The 15,751-nt window shown below is 68.3% G+C and overlaps 2 protein-coding genes across 3 annotated transcripts in view; both read right to left on the bottom strand.

The window, feature by feature from the left end:
• Positions 1–397: 397 nt before the first annotated feature.
• On the bottom strand, positions 398–4,287 carry CNPY2 (canopy FGF signaling regulator 2). 2 transcript variants are annotated; one of them, XM_054177451.1, is made up of 6 exons: positions 4,148–4,287; positions 3,309–3,439; positions 2,954–3,069; positions 2,219–2,416; positions 1,367–1,463; positions 398–493 (listed from the first exon to the last, which is right to left on the bottom strand). In XM_054177451.1, the coding sequence occupies exons 2-6, from the start codon at positions 3,409–3,411 to the stop codon at positions 450–452; spliced, it is 558 nt and encodes a 185-aa protein (XP_054033426.1). In that variant the 5' UTR covers positions 3,412–3,439; positions 4,148–4,287; the 3' UTR covers positions 398–449. The 2 variants fall into 2 exon arrangements, with proteins under 2 accessions (XP_054033426.1, XP_054033427.1); XM_054177452.1 differs by lacking the exon at positions 4,148–4,287 and adding an exon at positions 4,033–4,142.
• Positions 4,288–4,587: 300 nt separating this feature from the next.
• PAN2 (poly(A) specific ribonuclease subunit PAN2) overlaps positions 4,588–15,751 on the bottom strand; it is a 24,103-nt gene continuing 12,939 nt past the window's right edge. Inside the window, exons 12-26 of the mRNA XM_054177468.1 lie at positions 15,063–15,205; positions 14,387–14,493; positions 13,183–13,281; positions 12,817–12,893; positions 11,697–11,838; positions 11,324–11,461; positions 10,566–10,625; positions 10,342–10,432; positions 10,069–10,226; positions 8,390–8,533; positions 7,151–7,330; positions 6,954–7,047; positions 5,752–5,870; positions 4,837–4,915; positions 4,588–4,760 (exon numbers count right to left, since the gene is read on the bottom strand). Coding sequence (XP_054033443.1) covers positions 4,726–4,760; positions 4,837–4,915; positions 5,752–5,870; positions 6,954–7,047; positions 7,151–7,330; positions 8,390–8,533; positions 10,069–10,226; positions 10,342–10,432; positions 10,566–10,625; positions 11,324–11,461; positions 11,697–11,838; positions 12,817–12,893; positions 13,183–13,281; positions 14,387–14,493; positions 15,063–15,205 — 1,666 coding nt within the window. The 3' untranslated portion in view covers positions 4,588–4,725. The remainder of the gene's footprint in view (positions 4,761–4,836; positions 4,916–5,751; positions 5,871–6,953; positions 7,048–7,150; positions 7,331–8,389; positions 8,534–10,068; positions 10,227–10,341; positions 10,433–10,565; positions 10,626–11,323; positions 11,462–11,696; positions 11,839–12,816; positions 12,894–13,182; positions 13,282–14,386; positions 14,494–15,062; positions 15,206–15,751) is intronic.

Raw genomic sequence — 15,751 nt, 5'->3', positions numbered from 1 at the left:
AGGGACACACGGCGCGGCCACCGCCGGCCCCCATCCTCCACACACAGCAGCCAGACCGGCCCCGGGCTCGACCACCACGCAGCCCCTTTATTGCCTGTGCAGGGCCCACCCCCCCTGGTGTGCCCCCCACACCCTGCCCCCCGCCCCGTGGCAGTGGCAGAGGAATGTCCCTGGGTGGGGGGCAGCCTGCCTCCTGCGACGTCCCGGTGCCCCCCAGCACCCCGGTGCCCCCCAGCACCGGGGCTGCAGGGAATCAACAGGAGCGGAGCAGCAGGCTGGGCGGCGCTGCCAGCCCCACGGCCGCCTCGGGGGGGCAGAAGGGGAGCGGGCGGCCCTCCGGGCGGGGAGGGACAGCCGGACGGAGCTCGGCGCTCTCCTGCTCCCACCAGGCCACCGCTGAGCCGAGGGTGGGCAGCGTCCTCCAGAGGCAGCCAGGGCTGCTGCCTGGGTCACAGCTCGTCGTGAGGCATGTGGAGAGCGTGGTCACACAGGTCTGGGGGGGCGACAAGAGGGTGGCACTGCCCTCAGGGCACGGCAGGCTCTCGTGGCACCCTGCCCCCGGCAGCTGGGCACACATGAGCTTCCCTTTCCCTTGGTCCTGGGGGCACAGAGCTGCTGGCACAGCCTGTGCCAAGCTGGGGCCAGGCTGAGCCCTGGGAGCACCCCCAGGAGAAAGAAAGTTCCCTCCTTGGCCCATAGCAGGTCCACAGGGCATCCAAGCTGGCACAACCCCGTGGTGCCTGCAGCCAATGCTGCCACCTCAGGGGAGGGCAAAGGCCCTGGCAGGCCCTGACCCTGCTGCTCCCAAGCTGGACACAGCCCCAGGGGGAAGGGGATGCCAGGGGGGCAGTGCCCACAGTGGCTGTGCCAGGAGCCCTGGGGGGAGCAGGGCAGGGGGGGCAGGGGACCCAAAACAAGCTGCGGGCAGCAGGGTGCTGGAGAGGGGCTGCAGGAGGGGGAGCTGCAGGAGGGGGAGCTGCAGGAGAGGGGAGCTGCAGGAGGGGGAGCTGCAGGAGAGGGGAGCTGCAGGAGAGGGAGCTGCAGGAGAGGGGAGCTGCAGGAGGGGGAGCTGCAGGAGGGGGAGCTGCAGGAGAGGGAGCTGCAGGAGAGGGAGCTGCAGGAGAGGGGAGCTGCAGGAGAGGGGAGCTGCAGGAGAGGGCCAGCAGGGTAGGTGCTGCTGCTCCATGGGCACCAAGAGACGCTGGGATTCCAAGGCCTTGCAGCTCCTCCACGTCCTCCCTACCCTGGGCTGGCAGCTCCTGGGGTGCTAGGAGGCAGCAGGGCACAGGGAGAGCCCCCTCCCCAGCCTGGCACAGCCTGGCACAGCCTGGCAGAGCCTGGCACAGCCTGGCACAGCCTGCCTCACCTGTGCGCTTGCTGCAGAGCCGATCCTTGACGTTCTCAGTCTCGTGGGAGAGGAGCTCCAGCAGCTCATCCTCATACTCCTCAGCGATGCTCTCACACTGCAAGGGCAGCAGCTGGGGGGGCTCAGCACCACCAGCAACCAGGGGGCACCCAGAGCCCACCCACAGCAGCCCAGGAGCTGCCCCCTCCCCGCCACCCCCAGGAAGGACCAAGCAGGAGCTGCTGGGGGCACCGAGGGAAGCAGCCAGGAGCTGCTGGGGGCACCGAGGGAAGCAGCCAGGAGCTGTTGGTGGCACCGAGGGAAGCAGCCAGGAGCTGCTGGGGGCACCAAGGGAAGCAGCCAGGAGCTGCTGGGGGCACCAAGGGAAGCAGCCAGGAGCTGCTGGGGGCACCAAGGGAAGCAGCCAGGAGCTGCTGGGGGCACCAAGGGAAGCAGCCAGGAGCTGTTGGTGGCACCGAGGGAAGCAGCCAGGAGCTGCTGGGGGCACCAAGGGACCAAGGGAAGCAGCCAGGAGCTGCTGAGAGCACCAAGGGAAGCAGCCAGGAGCTGTTGGGGGCACCAAGGGAAGCAGCCAGGAGCTGCTGGGGGCACCAAGGGAAGCAGCCAGGAGCTGCTGGGGGCACCAAGGGAAGCAGCCAGGAGCTGCTGGTGGCACCGAGGGAAGCAGCCAGGAGCTGCTGGGGGCACCAAGGGAAGCAGCCAGGAGCTGTTGGGGGCACCAAGGGACCAGGACCAAGGGAAGCAGCTAGCAGCTGCTCCTGGCACCCTTTCACCCCTACACACCCCCCAGATGCCCCCCAGGCTGGGTCCCACCCCCCAGGAGGTGCCAGCCGGCTCTGTGCCCTCACGCACCGCGAACTTGAGGCTGGCTGCCACGTCGCCGTCGATTTTGACCCCGGAGAGGTCCATCCTGGTCCCATCCTGGGACAGGACTCGGACATAGCTCTTCCTGTGGGTGCCTGGATCCACCTTCTCCCCATAGTCCTTCATCTTCTCACAGACCCTCTCCAGCAGCTCCGTCAGGTGAGCCTCCGAGCGGGCGTAGGGCACCTGGGGCAGCGGCAGGGCATCAGCAGGGCCAGGGGGCAGCCAGGGGAGCGCCAGGGAGGAGCGAGGAGAGGGGCTGGCACCTCCATGGGCACCCTGGGAGTGCCAGGGAGCAATGAGGAGAGGGGCTGGCACCTCCATGGGCACCCTGGGAGCGCCAGGGAGCAGTGAGGAGAGGGGCTGGCACCTCCATGGGCACCCTGGGAGTGCCAGGGAGCAGTGAGGAGAGGGGCTGGCACCTCCATGGGCACCCTGGGAGCGCCAGGGAGCAGTGAGGAGAGGGGCTGGCACCTCCATGGGCACCCTGGGAGTGCCAGGGAGTGCCAGAGAGGAGGAACCAGAGGGTTTGATGCCTCCATGGGCACCCTGGGAGTACCAGGGAGCAGTGAGGAGAGGGGCTGATGCCTCTATGGACACACTAGGAATGCCATGGGGGGAGGCAGGGGAAGGTGAGGGGGATGAGGCTGGCTCAGCCCTCCCGGAGCATCTGCAGCCGGCCAGCCCGGTGCCAGCCTGGTGCCAGCCCGGCGCCAACCTCACCTCCACGACCGACTGGCTGCCGTCAGGGTTGATGCGGAAGGAGCCCATCTGGATGGTTTTCCTGGGGTCCACCTGGGCAATCTCCCACTCCAGCTCATCCACCAGCGCCCTGCAGGCTGCAGGGGACACAGCTGCCGACGTCCCGGCGCCACCGGCCGGCACTGCCCTGCCCGCACCACCCGCGGCACTGCCCAAAGCCACCGGCAGCCACCGGCACTGCGGGAGCCCAGCTGTGCCCTGTGGCCCTCGGACAGCGTCTGCCCGGCCCCAAGCAGCAGCAGCAGCAGCAGCCACAGGGCAAAGGGGTCCCGAAGGCCACCCCGGCCCTGTCCCCACCCCGTCCCCCACCCCGCACCTCCACAGTGCAGGTCCTGGCTCCGGCGGGCACAGGCTGGCACAGCCAAGGCCAGGGCCAGGGCCAGGGCCGCGCCGAGCACGGGTGGGATCCGGCCCTTCATCCTCACGGCTCCACCGCTGGCTGATGACCTGCGGGCAGGGGCAGCTCCAGCGTCGGTGGTCCCCAGGTCCTGACCCCTCCTCAGACCCCGGCCCCCAACTTGGCCCCTACAGAGCGGTGCTGTCCATAGGGCATCGTCTATGGTGTTTCACCCCCCCCCCAAGAGCCTCTCTGAGCCCCATCCCTGACAGGGCCTGGCTGTGCCCCTGGACCCCCCAGGGTCCGCTCCACCAAGAGCCCCCTCCCCTCTAAGGGGGGGTCCCACAGAGAGCTCCATTCGCTGCAGGACCACGTCCACGACCCGCTATGGAATCCTATAGGGTCGAGTCCAGAACCCACCCCCCCCACTAAATCCAGCCCAGAGTCCCCTGTAGAGCTCCCTCCCCTGTAAGGTCGATGCTAGACACACACAGCCCACCCCCCCTAGAGCCCCCTCCCCACGCACAGACTCCTCGCAGAGCTCCGCTTCCTGCAAGGCCACGGCCCCAGGCCCCGTGGAACCCACTCCTATGGTGTCCAACCCGGAGTCCCCTACGGATCCCCCTCCTCCACAGGCGGCTCTCGCAGCCCCCCCCCCCCGAGCCCTCCCCCCCGGCACGGTCCGGTCCGGAGCCCCCCGTACCGCGCCGCTCTCCCGTCCCGCTCCCCCGGGCTGCCCGCGGCTCCGCCTGCCCCGGCGAGCCCCTCCGCCCGAGCCGCCGCGGCGGAAGACCCCCGGGAGAGGCCGGCGGACGAACCGGTCGGCCGGGCGGAACGAGTCGGACCGGTCAGATCGGCTCCTGGGCCGGCGGCGGCGCCGTCCCGGACGCAGGCAGCGCCGCGGGCAGCCCGGGGGCAGCCGCAAGGCCCCCGCAGCCCGGGGCCGCGTGGCGCTGGCTCCGAGGGGGCGTGGGCTGGCGTGGCCACGCCCACGCGGTACTGTGGCCCCGCCCCCCGCCCGGGCTCCGCCGTGGCCCCGGTGGCGGCCGCCCTCTGGCTCCTTCCTGCCGTGGCACCGGGCCGGGGCCTCTGTGCTGTGTCTCCAGCGCTGGCCTCGGTTCTTCCCCGCCGTGGCCCCGGTGCCGCTCCCTAACCCCGCAGCCCGGGAGCCAAGGAGGAGACGGCAGCGCGGCTGTCGGAGGCTGCTTTATGGGGGCGCCCGGGCCGGCGGGCGAGTCACGGAGGGAGGGACACCGGCAGAGAGAGGGAGTCCCGGGGCGCCGGGCCCCGGGGGAGGCCCGCGGGGGTCGGGCAGGGTCAAGAACAGTTCAGTCGCCGCTGCTGGTTCCAGTTTGTTGTGCGTCCGCTGCCGTCAGGGGGGGCCCGGGGCTGCCGATCACAGCGCCAGCACCGGGGGGTACACGGCCCCGTCTGCGGGGAGAGAGCAGGGTGAGGGGGCAGGGGAAGCAAAGCTGGGGGGCCCGGGGGGGCTGCGGGGCTGCCTTACGCTTGGGGCTGCTCTGGCTGTCAGGCTCCGGCACCTTCCAGTCCATCTTCCTGCCCTTCTCGTAGAGGCCTTTCAGCACCTTGGGACCGCAGAAGCCTTGGGCTCGGCAAAGCTCCTGGAGCCCAAGCCCTGCCCCCAGCGCCCGGCCAAGCCCTGGCCCTCAGCACCACAGCTCCGGGGCACCGAGAGCCCCCCAGGGGTGGGGACTCCAGCACTGCCCTGGGCAGCCTGGGCCAGGCCTGGACAAGCCTCAAGGGGCAGAAATTGTTCCTGGCCCTGCCCTGGGGACACCTTGAGGCCCTGTCCCCTTCTGCTCTCTCTTGATCCTTGGCACAAGAGCCCAACCCCCCCCCCCCCCGGGCTCCAGGCTCCTCTCAGGCACTTGCAGGGAGCCAGGAGGTCTCCCCTCAGCCTCCTCTTCTCCAGCCTCAATCCCCCCAGCTCCTTCAACTGCTCTTCTCCAGACCCTCCCCCACCTTCATTGCCCTTCTCTGGCCCTTCTCCAGCCTTCAATGCCCCCCTTGGAGTGAGAGTCCCCAACCTGCCCCCAGCATTCCAGCTGTGCCCTCCCCAGTGCCCACTCCAGGGGGGTACAACCCCTGCCCTGCTCCTGCTGCTCCAAGCCAGGCTCTTGGTGGCTTCCTTGGCCCCACTTCAGCTGTACCCTCCCCGAGCTGAGCACCAGAAGGTCTCCCCTCAGCCTCCTCTCCTCCAGCCTCAACCCCCACCCCCCCAAGCCATCCTCCAGCCCCTTCCCCAGCTCCCCTGCCCTTGGTCCGGCCCTAGCGCAGCCCTCAACAGCCTCCTGCTGCCCACACCACCGCTGCTGCTGCAGGGCCAGGCTGCTGGTGGCCTTCTTGGCCACCCAATGCCCCCCAGGGGCAGCTCCCCCCAGCTGCTGTGCCAGGCTCCAACCTTCCTGAACTCCTCAGGCTCTGTGCCCTGCGGGGTCAGCTCCAGGTACTTGCGGTACAGCTGCAGCGCCGTCCGAGCGTCCTCGATGCTGTCGTGAGTCTCCCCCTGGATCTTCAGGTCTGTGGGAAGAGCTTTTTGATCCCCTCCCCCTCCCCCCACCTCCAACCCCTTGTAGGTCAGGGAAAAGAGCTGGTGGGGGACAGCTCCAGCCCCTGGCTTGCTCCTTGCCCTCCTGGCAGCTGGGAGGTGTCCAGAGAAGGGCCAGGAGGAGGAGGAGGAGCAGAGGGCTCTGAGGGAGCAGTGACAGGGACGACCCAACCACCCCCCTGCCAGGCTGGGATGGGCACAAAGTGCCCAGGCCTGGGAGTGATTCATGGAGCTGTAAGGCTGGGGGTGGGGGGAGACCATTCCCATTACCTCCCCAGCACCAAGTGAACCCCCAGATAGGCTCATCCCCATCAGAGGAGTCACCAGGGAGTGTCACCAGGAGGTGTCACCTGCCAGGACTTGGTGGGTTGGAAGAACTCATAGAACTCTTCCCCCCACTGCCCCCCTGAGACCACAGCTGGAGCTCTGGGGCCAGCTCTGGAGCCTCTGCAGGGGCTGGAAGGTGTCCAGAGAAGGGCCAGGAGGAGCAGCAGAGGGCTGGAGCTGAGCACAGCCTGAGAGAGTTGGGGTTGTGCAGGCTGGAGAGGAGAAGGCTCCCAGGAGACCTTCTGGTGGCCTCCCAGGATCTGCAGGGGGCTGCAGGGAAGCTGGGGAGGGAGTTTGGAGGCTGTCAGGGAGGGATAGGCCTAGCGGGGATGGAGCAGAACTGGAAGTGGGGAGACTCAGATTGGCTGTGAGGAAGAAGTTGTTCCCCAGGAGGGTGCTGAGAGCCTGGCACAGGCTGCCCAGGGAGGTGCTGGAAGCCTCAGCCCTGGAGGTGCTCAGGGCTGTGAGCAACCTGCTGTGGTGTGAGGGCTCCCTGCCCATGGCAGGAGGTTGGAGCTGGCTGAGCCTTGAGCTCCCTTCCAACCCTGACCACCCTCTGACCTTCTCTGACCACCTCCTGCCTTCCCCAGGCTGTCTGCACCGATGGGAAGCTCTTCAACCACCCAGCCCACAGCATCTGGGGGGGGGGGGTTGGCACTGCCTCACCCTTAGGGGCTCCCTTCCTGCCCCTGCCCCTTCTGTGCCCCCCAAGGGCCTTGGCCACTGACCCAGGAAGTACCAAGCGAGGAAGCGCAGGGAGATCATCCTCTTCCTGGGGATGTGGAAGAGGTAGACTGTGTCAATCACCTGGTCCTTGGGCACCTGGGAAGCAGACAGAGAGGCTCCTGCTGGTGCCACCCCCCACCCAGAGCCCCCCCTCTGTGGGCAGAGGGTTTGGGGGGGGGGGGGGGCTGGGGGCTGTCACCATCAGGTTGATGACTCTGAAGTCCTTCTGCAGCCCATGGCCGACGAACTTCACCCCCACGTCGATGAGGAAGCGCAGCTTCAGGTAGGTGGACTTGAGGGTGGTGAGGTGCTTGGAGGAGATCTTGGCATCCAGATCCCCTGGCTTGATCCCTGAGTACTGGGTCAGGTAATCCACCACCTGCCAAGGGCACAGGGCGGGGGGGCTCGGGAGGGCCTCCCCCTGCCGGCACCGGGGGGAGGGCAGGGAGAGGGAGTGCCCCTTGGGGGGTGGCAGGGAGAGGGGGGGGGGGGGGTTGCTCCTCCAGGGGGTGGCAGGGATAGGAGGGGGGGGTGGCAGGGGGAAGGGGGGGTGCCCCTTTGGGGTGTGGCAGGGGGAAGGAGGGGGTGGCAGGAAGAGGGGGGAGGGTAGCAGGGAGATGGGGGCGTGCCCCTCCAGGGGGTGGCAGGTAGAGGGGATGGCAGGTAGAGGGGGTGCCCCTCTGGGGTGTGTCAGGGGGAAGTGGGGGTGCCCCTTGTTGGGGGGTGGCAGGGAGAGACAGGGGGGGGGTGCCCCTCCAGGGGGTGGCAAGTGGGGGGGGGGGTGCCCCTTGGGGGTTAGCAGGTAGAGGGTTGCCCCTCTGGGGGCTGGCGGGGGGGGGGGGGGGGAGGTGCCGGGGTGCCCCTTCTGGGGGGTGGCAGGGAGGGGGGGGGGGGGAGTGCCCCTCCGGGGGTAGCAGGTAGAGAGTTGCCCCTCTGGGAGCTGGCAGGAAGGGGGGGGGGGGGTGTGCCCCTTCTGGGGGGTGGCAGGGGGAAGGGGGGGTGCCCCTTGTTGGGGGGGGTGGCAGGGAGTGGTGGGGGGTGCCCCTCTGGGGGATGGCAGGGGGAGGGGGGATACCCCTCTGGGGGTGGCAGGGGGAGGGGGTGGTGCCCCTCCAGGGGATGGCAGGGAGAGATGGGGTGGCACTCATGGGGGTGGCAGGTAGAGAGTTGCCCCTCCGGGAGCTGGCAGGAAGGGGGGGGGGTGTGCCCCTTCTGGGGGGTGGCAGGGAGGGGGAGGGATGACCCTCTGGGGGGTGGCAGGGGGAGGGGGGATACCCCTCTGGGGGGTGGCAGGGGGAGGGGGGATACCCCTCTGGGGGTGGCAGGGGGAGATGGGGTGGCAGGTAGAGGGGGAGCCCCTCTGGGGGATGGCGGGGGGGGGGGGGGGCTGCCCCTTGGGGGCTGGCAGGGGGAGGGGGCTGGGCAGGGGCCCTGGCACCTGCTCCTGGGTGGAGATGTAGTCGTCGATGAAGGGCACGCCCTCGTTGGGGCCCTGGCCGCGCACGCAGCTGATCCTGGCCACCGACATCTGGCTGGGCTTGATGGTGGACTTGGTGCCGTCGCTGCGCAGCTCGGCCTCCTCCTGCGGGGCACAGGGGTCAGGGAAGCTGGGCTGGCCCTGGCCAGAGGCCTCCCAGCTGCCCCCCAGCTCTGCACCAAAGGCCTCAGCACCACACCTGAAACACCCCCAGGGAGTGGGGACTCCGCCACCACCTCCCTGGGCAGCCTGGGCCAGGCTTGCAGAAGCCTTCCAGGGGAGAAGTTTCTCCTCAGGGCCATCCTGAGCCTGCCCTGGGGCAGCCTGAGGCCATCTCCTCTGCTCCTGGGCCTTGGCACCAGAGCCCAACCCCCCCCTGGCTCCAGGCTCCTCTCAGGCACTTGCAGGGAGCCAGGAGGTCTCCCCTCAGCCTCCTCTCCTCCAGCCTCAATCCCCCCCCAGCTCCCTCAGCTGCTCCTCTCCAGACAGGCCCAGGGCTGGAAGGGGTCTCCAAAGCTCATCCAGTCTGACCCCCCCCCCAGCAGGCAGCAGGGACAGGCCCAGGCTGCCCTTCCCTGGCCCTTCTCCAGCCTTCAATGCCCTCCTTGGAGTGAGAGCCCCCAACCTGCCCCCAGCATTCCAGCTGTGCCCTCCCCAGTGCCCACTCCAGTGGGGGTACAACTCCTGCCCTGCTCCTGCTGCTCTAGGCCAGGCTCTTGGTGGCTTCCTTGGCCCCACTTCAGCTGTGCCCTCCCCAGTGCCCACTCCAGTGGGGGTACAACCCCTGCCCAGCTCCTGCTGCTCCAGGCCAGGCTCTTGATGGCTTCCTTGGCCCCACTTCAGCTGTGCCCTCCCCAGTGCCCACTCCAGGGGGGTACAACCCCTGCCCTGCTCCTGCTGCTCTAGGCCAGGCTCTTGGTGGCTTCCTTGGCCCCACTTCAGCTGTGCCCTCCCCAGTGCCCACTCCAGTGGGGGTACAACCCCTGCCCAGCTCCTGCTGCTCCAGGCCAGGCTCTTGATGGCTTCCTTGGCCCCACTTCAGCTGTGCCCTCCCCAGCGCCCACTCCAGGGGGGTACAACTCCTGCCCTGCTCCTGCTGCTCTAGGCCAGGCTCTTGATGGCTTCCTTGGCCCCACTTCAGCTGTGCCCTCCCCAGTGCCCACTCCAGTGGGGGTACAACCCCTGCCCAGCTCCTCCTGCTCCAGGCCAGGCTCTTGATGGCTTCCTTGGCCCCACTTCAGCTGTGCCCTCCCCAGTGCCCACTCCAGGGGGGTACAACCCCTGCCCAGCTCCTGCTGCTCCAGGCCAGGCTCTCGGTGGCTTCCTTGGCCCCACTTCAGCTGTGCCCTCCCCAGTGCCCACTCCAGTGGGGGTACAACCCCTGCCCAGCTCCTCCTGCTCCAGGCCAGGCTCTTGATGGCTTCCTTGGCCCCACTTCAGCTGTGCCCTCCCCAGTGCCCACTCCAGGGGGGTACAACCCCTGCCCAGCTCCTGCTGCTCCAGGCCAGGCTCTTGATGGCTTCCTTGGCCCCACTTCAGCTGCGCCCTCCCCGAGCAGGGCACCCAACACCTCCCCCCCTCAGCCCTGCCCGAGGCAGGCAGGCCCAGAGGGGCATCCCAAGGCTGGGGGCAGGTCTGACCTCATTCAAGGTGACAAACTCAGCATCCAGCCCCACCAGGTCCCCTGCCTGGGGCATCTCACTCAGCATCAGGGGGATGAAGGTGGCGTGGCACTTGCGCTGCTTGCGAGCCAGGGAGGCCTCCGCCAGCAGCACGCTGGCCTCGATTGGGTTCTTGACTGGGGGGAGGGGAGGGGTGGAAGAAGGGAAGGGAGGGTGAGGCAGGCAGGCAGTGGCCCCAGGCTGTCCCCCAGCAGCACCAGCAGCAGCACCACTGCCACCCCAGGCACTCACTGACGAGGTTGTACTTGGCGTTGAGGTTCCTGCGGGCGTAGTAGAGGATGGCAGGAACCTTCCAGCTCATGTCGAACTGCACTGCCTCACACTGCAGGGCAGGGGGGAAAGGGGCTCCAGGGGCAGCCCAGAGTGGGGCTGGAGGGGATGCTTCCACCCCCCACCATGGGCTCTCCCCTCCTGCCCTCCACCCCACCCAAGGCAGGGCCTCCCCCAGAGCTCACCTTGTCCACAGGCTCGATGAGGAAGTCGTTGAAGAGATACCACTGCTGGTGGGTGACTCCCTGGGTGGGGGGTAGGGGAAGAGACACCGCCTTAGGGGCACCCCCCTGGGTGGTGGCAGTGAGTCCTCTGCCCAGTTGCCAGGCCCAGGAGGGTGTGACAGTGCCATGTGGGGACTCCCACCCTGCCTGGGACGCCATGGGGGGAAATCCCTGCCGGCCTGGGCGGTGACAGCGAAGCCCTCGGGGGGCTGGGTGAGCGCAGTCCCTGCCCAGCTCCTGCCCAAAACTCCAGGGAGGTGCAAGAGAAGAAGAGCCAGGGGTGGAGCCTTGGCACACCCTGGGAACTCCTGCCCTGGGCACCTCCACCAGGACTGCCCAGAGCAGCAGAATCACAGAGTGCCTTGGGTTGGGAGCTCAAAGATCACCCAGTGCCACCCAGCTGATCATCGGCCTCCCGCCAAGCCCGAGGCCTCATCCAGCCTGGCCTCGGAGGAGACCTCTCCCAGCCCTTAGCTGGCAGCACAGGGACCTGCTGCCAGCCTGCCCCTGGCCAGGAGGGACCAGCCTGAGCCAGCCTGGCAGGAGCAGCTCCTCCAAGCCCTTCCCTCCCCACCAGGTGCCCAAGCGGCTGCCGGGGCCACGCTGGACGCTCGCAAGCTCCGGCCAGGAATGGATCCCAGAGCGAGGCCTGGAGGAGCTGCCCTCAGCAAGGCAGGACCCCAGAGGAGCAGGAGCTGCTCCCCCAGCAGGCTTCTCACCTCCTTCCTCTGGTGGTAGGTCTCTCCCACCTTGATGTGTCCTACCAAGCTGCCCCCCGTGCGGGGATCCAGGATGTGGACCACGGTGGCCATCAGGTCGTAGATGTAGACAGAGTCAGGATCGTCACCTGGGCCCAGCTGCAGGAGGAACCAGCCCCAGGGAGGAGGAGGAGGGAGCAGGGGGAAACCAGCTGAGCTCTGCCTCTTCTTCTCCTCTAACCCAAAGCCCCAGGCCTGCTGTCTCACCACCAAACCAGAGGTTTCAACCAAGGCATCTCCCAAGCCATCCTCACAGCCCCTCGGCCCACAGGAGCAGCTCTGCTCTTCCCCCACCCCCTCCCTGGAGCCCCAGAAGCATCTCAGCAGCTTTTACCTCCTCATTCTCACTCCAGTTGCAGACATCCAGCTCCTTACTCTTGCTCAGCTTCATCTTGATGGCATGGGGGATCCAAATGTTCTTCAGTTCCTCCACAGAAGGATAGGAATGCCCTGGGCTGGGGCTGCCCAGCTCCTTCCTGCAGGGGGGAGAGGAGGAGGAGAGGAGGAGGATACCCCTCCCCAGCCCTGTGCCCCAGACCCCTCCCCAGCTTTGTTGCCCTTCTCTGGCCAGGTTCAAGCCTCTCAATGTCCTTCCTAACCTGAGGAGCCCAGAACTGGACACAGGACTCCAGCTGTGGCCTCAGCAGTGCTGAGCACAGGGCAGGATAAGCTCCATGCTCCTGCTGCCCACACTGCTCCTGACCCAGCCCAGGCTGCCCTTGGCCTTCTTGGCCACCTGGGCACACTGCTGGCTCCTGTTCAGGCAGCTGTCAATCAGCACCCCCAGGTCCCTCTCTGCCTGCACTGCCTGGGGTTGCTGTGGCCAAAGTGCAGCCCCTGGCCCTGGGCCCTGCTCAGTGCCATCCTGTTGGGCTCTGCCCCTCTGCCCAGGTCCCTCTGCAGAGCCTCTCTGCCCTCCAGCATCTCAACTCCTGCCCCCTGCTTGGTGCCATCTGCACATTCACTGCTGATGGACTCAATGCCCTCCTCCAGATCATCAGTGAGGATGTTCAAGAGGCTGAGGCCCAGCACTGACCCCTGGCTGCCAGCTGGCTGTGGCACCATTCACCACCACCCCCCTCTGGGCTCACATGGAGCCAGCAGCAGTGGGGGGGCTGGAGTCAGGAGATGTCATCCAAGGCAGGATCTCCACCACCCCCACTCCCTGACCTCCCCCCCAGGGCAGGTGGAGAAGCCAAAGGTTGGGCAGAAAGGGGCTGAGGGCTTTGGGCCATCTGAAGAGGGATGAGGGAAGGAAGGAAGCTGTGGGGGTGAGAGGTGGAGCAAGAAGGGGGTTCTGGGCACAGCCCCCAGCCAGGGTGAGCAGGAGGAGGCTGAGCCCTGTGAGGGCCCAGGAGGAGCTTGGCTGATCCCCACCTCAGGTGGGAAACAGCCTCTGAGCTCCCTGAGGTGCAGAGGAGGTGTCCCCCACCCCCCCAGCAGCTGTCACCTACCAGTCCCCCAGGGAGATCTCTTTGCCTTTGGTGAGCTCAAAGCCTCCTCTCTTCATCATGGCCCTCTGGAAGGCAAACTGGCAACGAGACACAGGGGGAGGGTCAGCCTGGGGGGGTGGGGGGCAGGCTGGGGCCAGCCAGGCCAGGAGGAGGGACAGGACAGGGCCCTGGAAGCTGGTGCCAGGGAGGAGGAGAGCCAGGGGCCCCCCAACCAAGCTGCTCCTTGGCTCCCAGGGGACGGCAGCAGGAGAGCTCCAAGCTGTCCCCTGGGAGCACAGCAAACTTCAGAGCCTGGAGGGCAGGAGGAGGACCCCCCCCCAAAAGGGTCTTCCTCCCCTCCCAACCCCTCCCCCCCTCAAAGCCCACCTCAGCTTGGGTCTTCCAGAAGTCTGCCTCCTTGGAGCTGTTGACCTCGCAGTTGATGACCAAGACGTCAGGCAGGCAGCGAATGTTCCTGGTCTGCACCTGGGCAGAGGGGCTGCAGCTGGGACCCCAGCCCCAACCCCCAGGGCCAGGGAGAAGCTCCAAAGGACAGCTGGGACCTGCCACTTTCTTCCCCTCCCCCTCCCCTTCCTCCTCCTCCCTCCCCTCCTCCTCCTCCTGCAGAGCTTCCTCCCCACGCCAAGCCAGCTCCAGGCTTCAAGTTTGGCTCAGTTGGGAAAGGCCTCCAAGATCATCCAAGGCTCTACCTCCCCCCTGGGTGCTCCTCCACCTCCCCCCCTGGGTGCCCTTCCACCTCCCCCCTGGGTGCTCCTCCACCTCCCCCCCTGGGTGCCCTTCCACCTCCCCCCTGGGTGCTCCTCCACCTCCCCCCTGGGTGCTCCTCCACCTCCCCCCTGGGTGCCCTTCCACCTCCCCCCTGGGTGCTCCTCCACCTCCCCCCCTGGGTGCTCCTCCACCTCCCCCCCTGGGTGCTCCTCCACCTCCCCCCTGGGTGCCCTTCCACCTCCCCCCTGGGTGCCCTTCCACCTCTCCCCTGGGTGCTCCTCCACCTCCCCCCCTGGGTGCTCCTCCACCTCCCCCTCCTGGGTGCTCCTCCACCTCCCCCCCTGGGTGCTCCTCCACCTCCCCCCCTGGGTGCCCACAGAGGTAGCTGGACCCAGATGACCTCCAAGCTGCCTTCCAAGAGGGAGATGGAGGAGCTGCCCCCCTGCCCCCCTTCTCCTCCCTCTCCCCCTCCCCTCCCTCTCCTCCTCTCTCCCCACTCCCCCCTTCCCTCCCCCTCTCCCTCCCCCCTCCTCCTTCCCCCTTCCCTCCCCCTCTCCCTCCTTCCCCCCTCCCTTCCCCCCCCTTGCCCCCCTACCTCCTCCCCCCCTCTTCCCTCCCCCCTCCTTCCTCCCCTCCCCCCACATCCTCCCTGCCCCCCCTGCCCCCCACCCCTCCCCTCTCCCTCCACCCCTCCCCCCCTCCCTCCCCCCTCCTCCTTCCCCCTTCCCCCTTCCCTCCCCCCACCTCCTCCCTGCCCCTCCCTTGCCCCCCCACCCCTCCCCTTCCTCCCTCCCCCTTCCCTCCCCCTTCCCTCCCCCTCTCCCTCCTCCCTCCCCCCTCCTCCCAGCCCCTCTCCCCTCACCGTGGGCTGGTACTTCTCACAGCTCTCACACCAGGCCTGGGTGTTCTGCTCCAGGCAGATGCTCCTCCTCAGCACCTGGGCAAACTCATAGGCCTGGCCTGGCTGCTCTGCAGGGCCCCAGAGGGCATCAGCACCCCCCAGGCCTGGGACCCCCCAGGGAGGGCAAACCCCCCCCAGAACCCTGCAGCCAGAGGCTCAGCTGCCGGCAAAGCGACCCCCAGGAGGGCTCAGAGCTGCCCCAGGGCACGGCAAAGCCTCTCACTGCTGCTGCCAGCTGTGCCAGCTGTGCCCCCCCACTGCTCCTGCCAGCTGTGCCCCCTCACTGCTGCTGCCAGCTGTGCCAGCTGTGCCCCCACACTGCTGCTGCCAGCTGTGCCAGCTGTGCCCCCACACTGCTGCCGCCAGCTGTGCCAGCTGTGCCCCCACACTGCTGCCGCCAGAGCTGTGCCCCCACTGCTGCTGCTGCCAGAGCTGTGCCCCCACACTGCTGCTGCCAGCTGTGCCAAGCTCCAGCTCCACTCTCCAGCTGCCAGAGCTGGGCCAGGCTGTGTCCCCACGCTGCGGGTGCCAGCTGGGCCAAGTGGTTGCCTCTCCCTGCAGCTCCTCCCAGGGCTGAGGGATTGCTCAGCCCCAGAGCCCCCCCAGGCCCTCCCCCAGGGCCCCCCCAGGGCCCTACCTGCGCTCTCAGGGTAGGAGAGGGTGAAGAGCAGGGTGGAGGAGAGCCGCACGGTCTCCTGGCCGCAGCGGCACATGCTGCAGTTCTCCAGCTCGCAGCTGAAGAGCTGCCCGATGACAGAGTCCCCTGAGGAGCCAAAGCTGCTGCAGGGCAGAGCAGAAGGAGCCCTGAGCAGGCAGCCAGGGAAGCTCCAGCAGGGGAGGAGGGAGGCTGGGGGGGGGAGGCAGGAAGCCCTGAGGAGGGAAGCGCAGAGGCTGCCCGGGGAGGCCGTGGGTGAAGCCTCCCCTGCAGGGGGGGGGCTCCAGGGGAGGTTGGATCAGGGCCCAGGGGCAGGGGGGGCTTGGAACCAGAGGCTCCTCCCCATGCTCCCCCTGGGGGCTCCTCAGGGACCTGGATGAGCTTCAAGGTCTCTCTTCTTGAACACCTCCACAACCTCCCTGTCCTCCACCTCCCATCCCCAACCTCTCCTCCCCCCCCACCCCCTCCCATCCCCAACCTCCCCTCCTCCCCCATCCCCAACCTCCCCTCCTCCCCCATCCCCAACCTCTCCTCCTCCCCTTCCTCCCCCCCCCACCTCCCATCCCCAACCTCTCCTCCTCCCCTTCCCCCCACCCCCAACCTCTCCTCCCCCCCCACCTCCCCCCCCAACCTCCCCTCCTCCCTCTTCTCCCCCCCAGCCTCTCCTCCTC

Source organism: Dryobates pubescens, chromosome 40 (genome assembly GCF_014839835.1).
Source record: "Dryobates pubescens isolate bDryPub1 chromosome 40, bDryPub1.pri, whole genome shotgun sequence".
Classification (NCBI taxonomy): domain Eukaryota; kingdom Metazoa; phylum Chordata; class Aves; order Piciformes; family Picidae; genus Dryobates; species Dryobates pubescens.
Note: the sequence above shows the minus strand (reverse complement) of the source record. Positions and strands in the feature narration are given on the sequence as shown.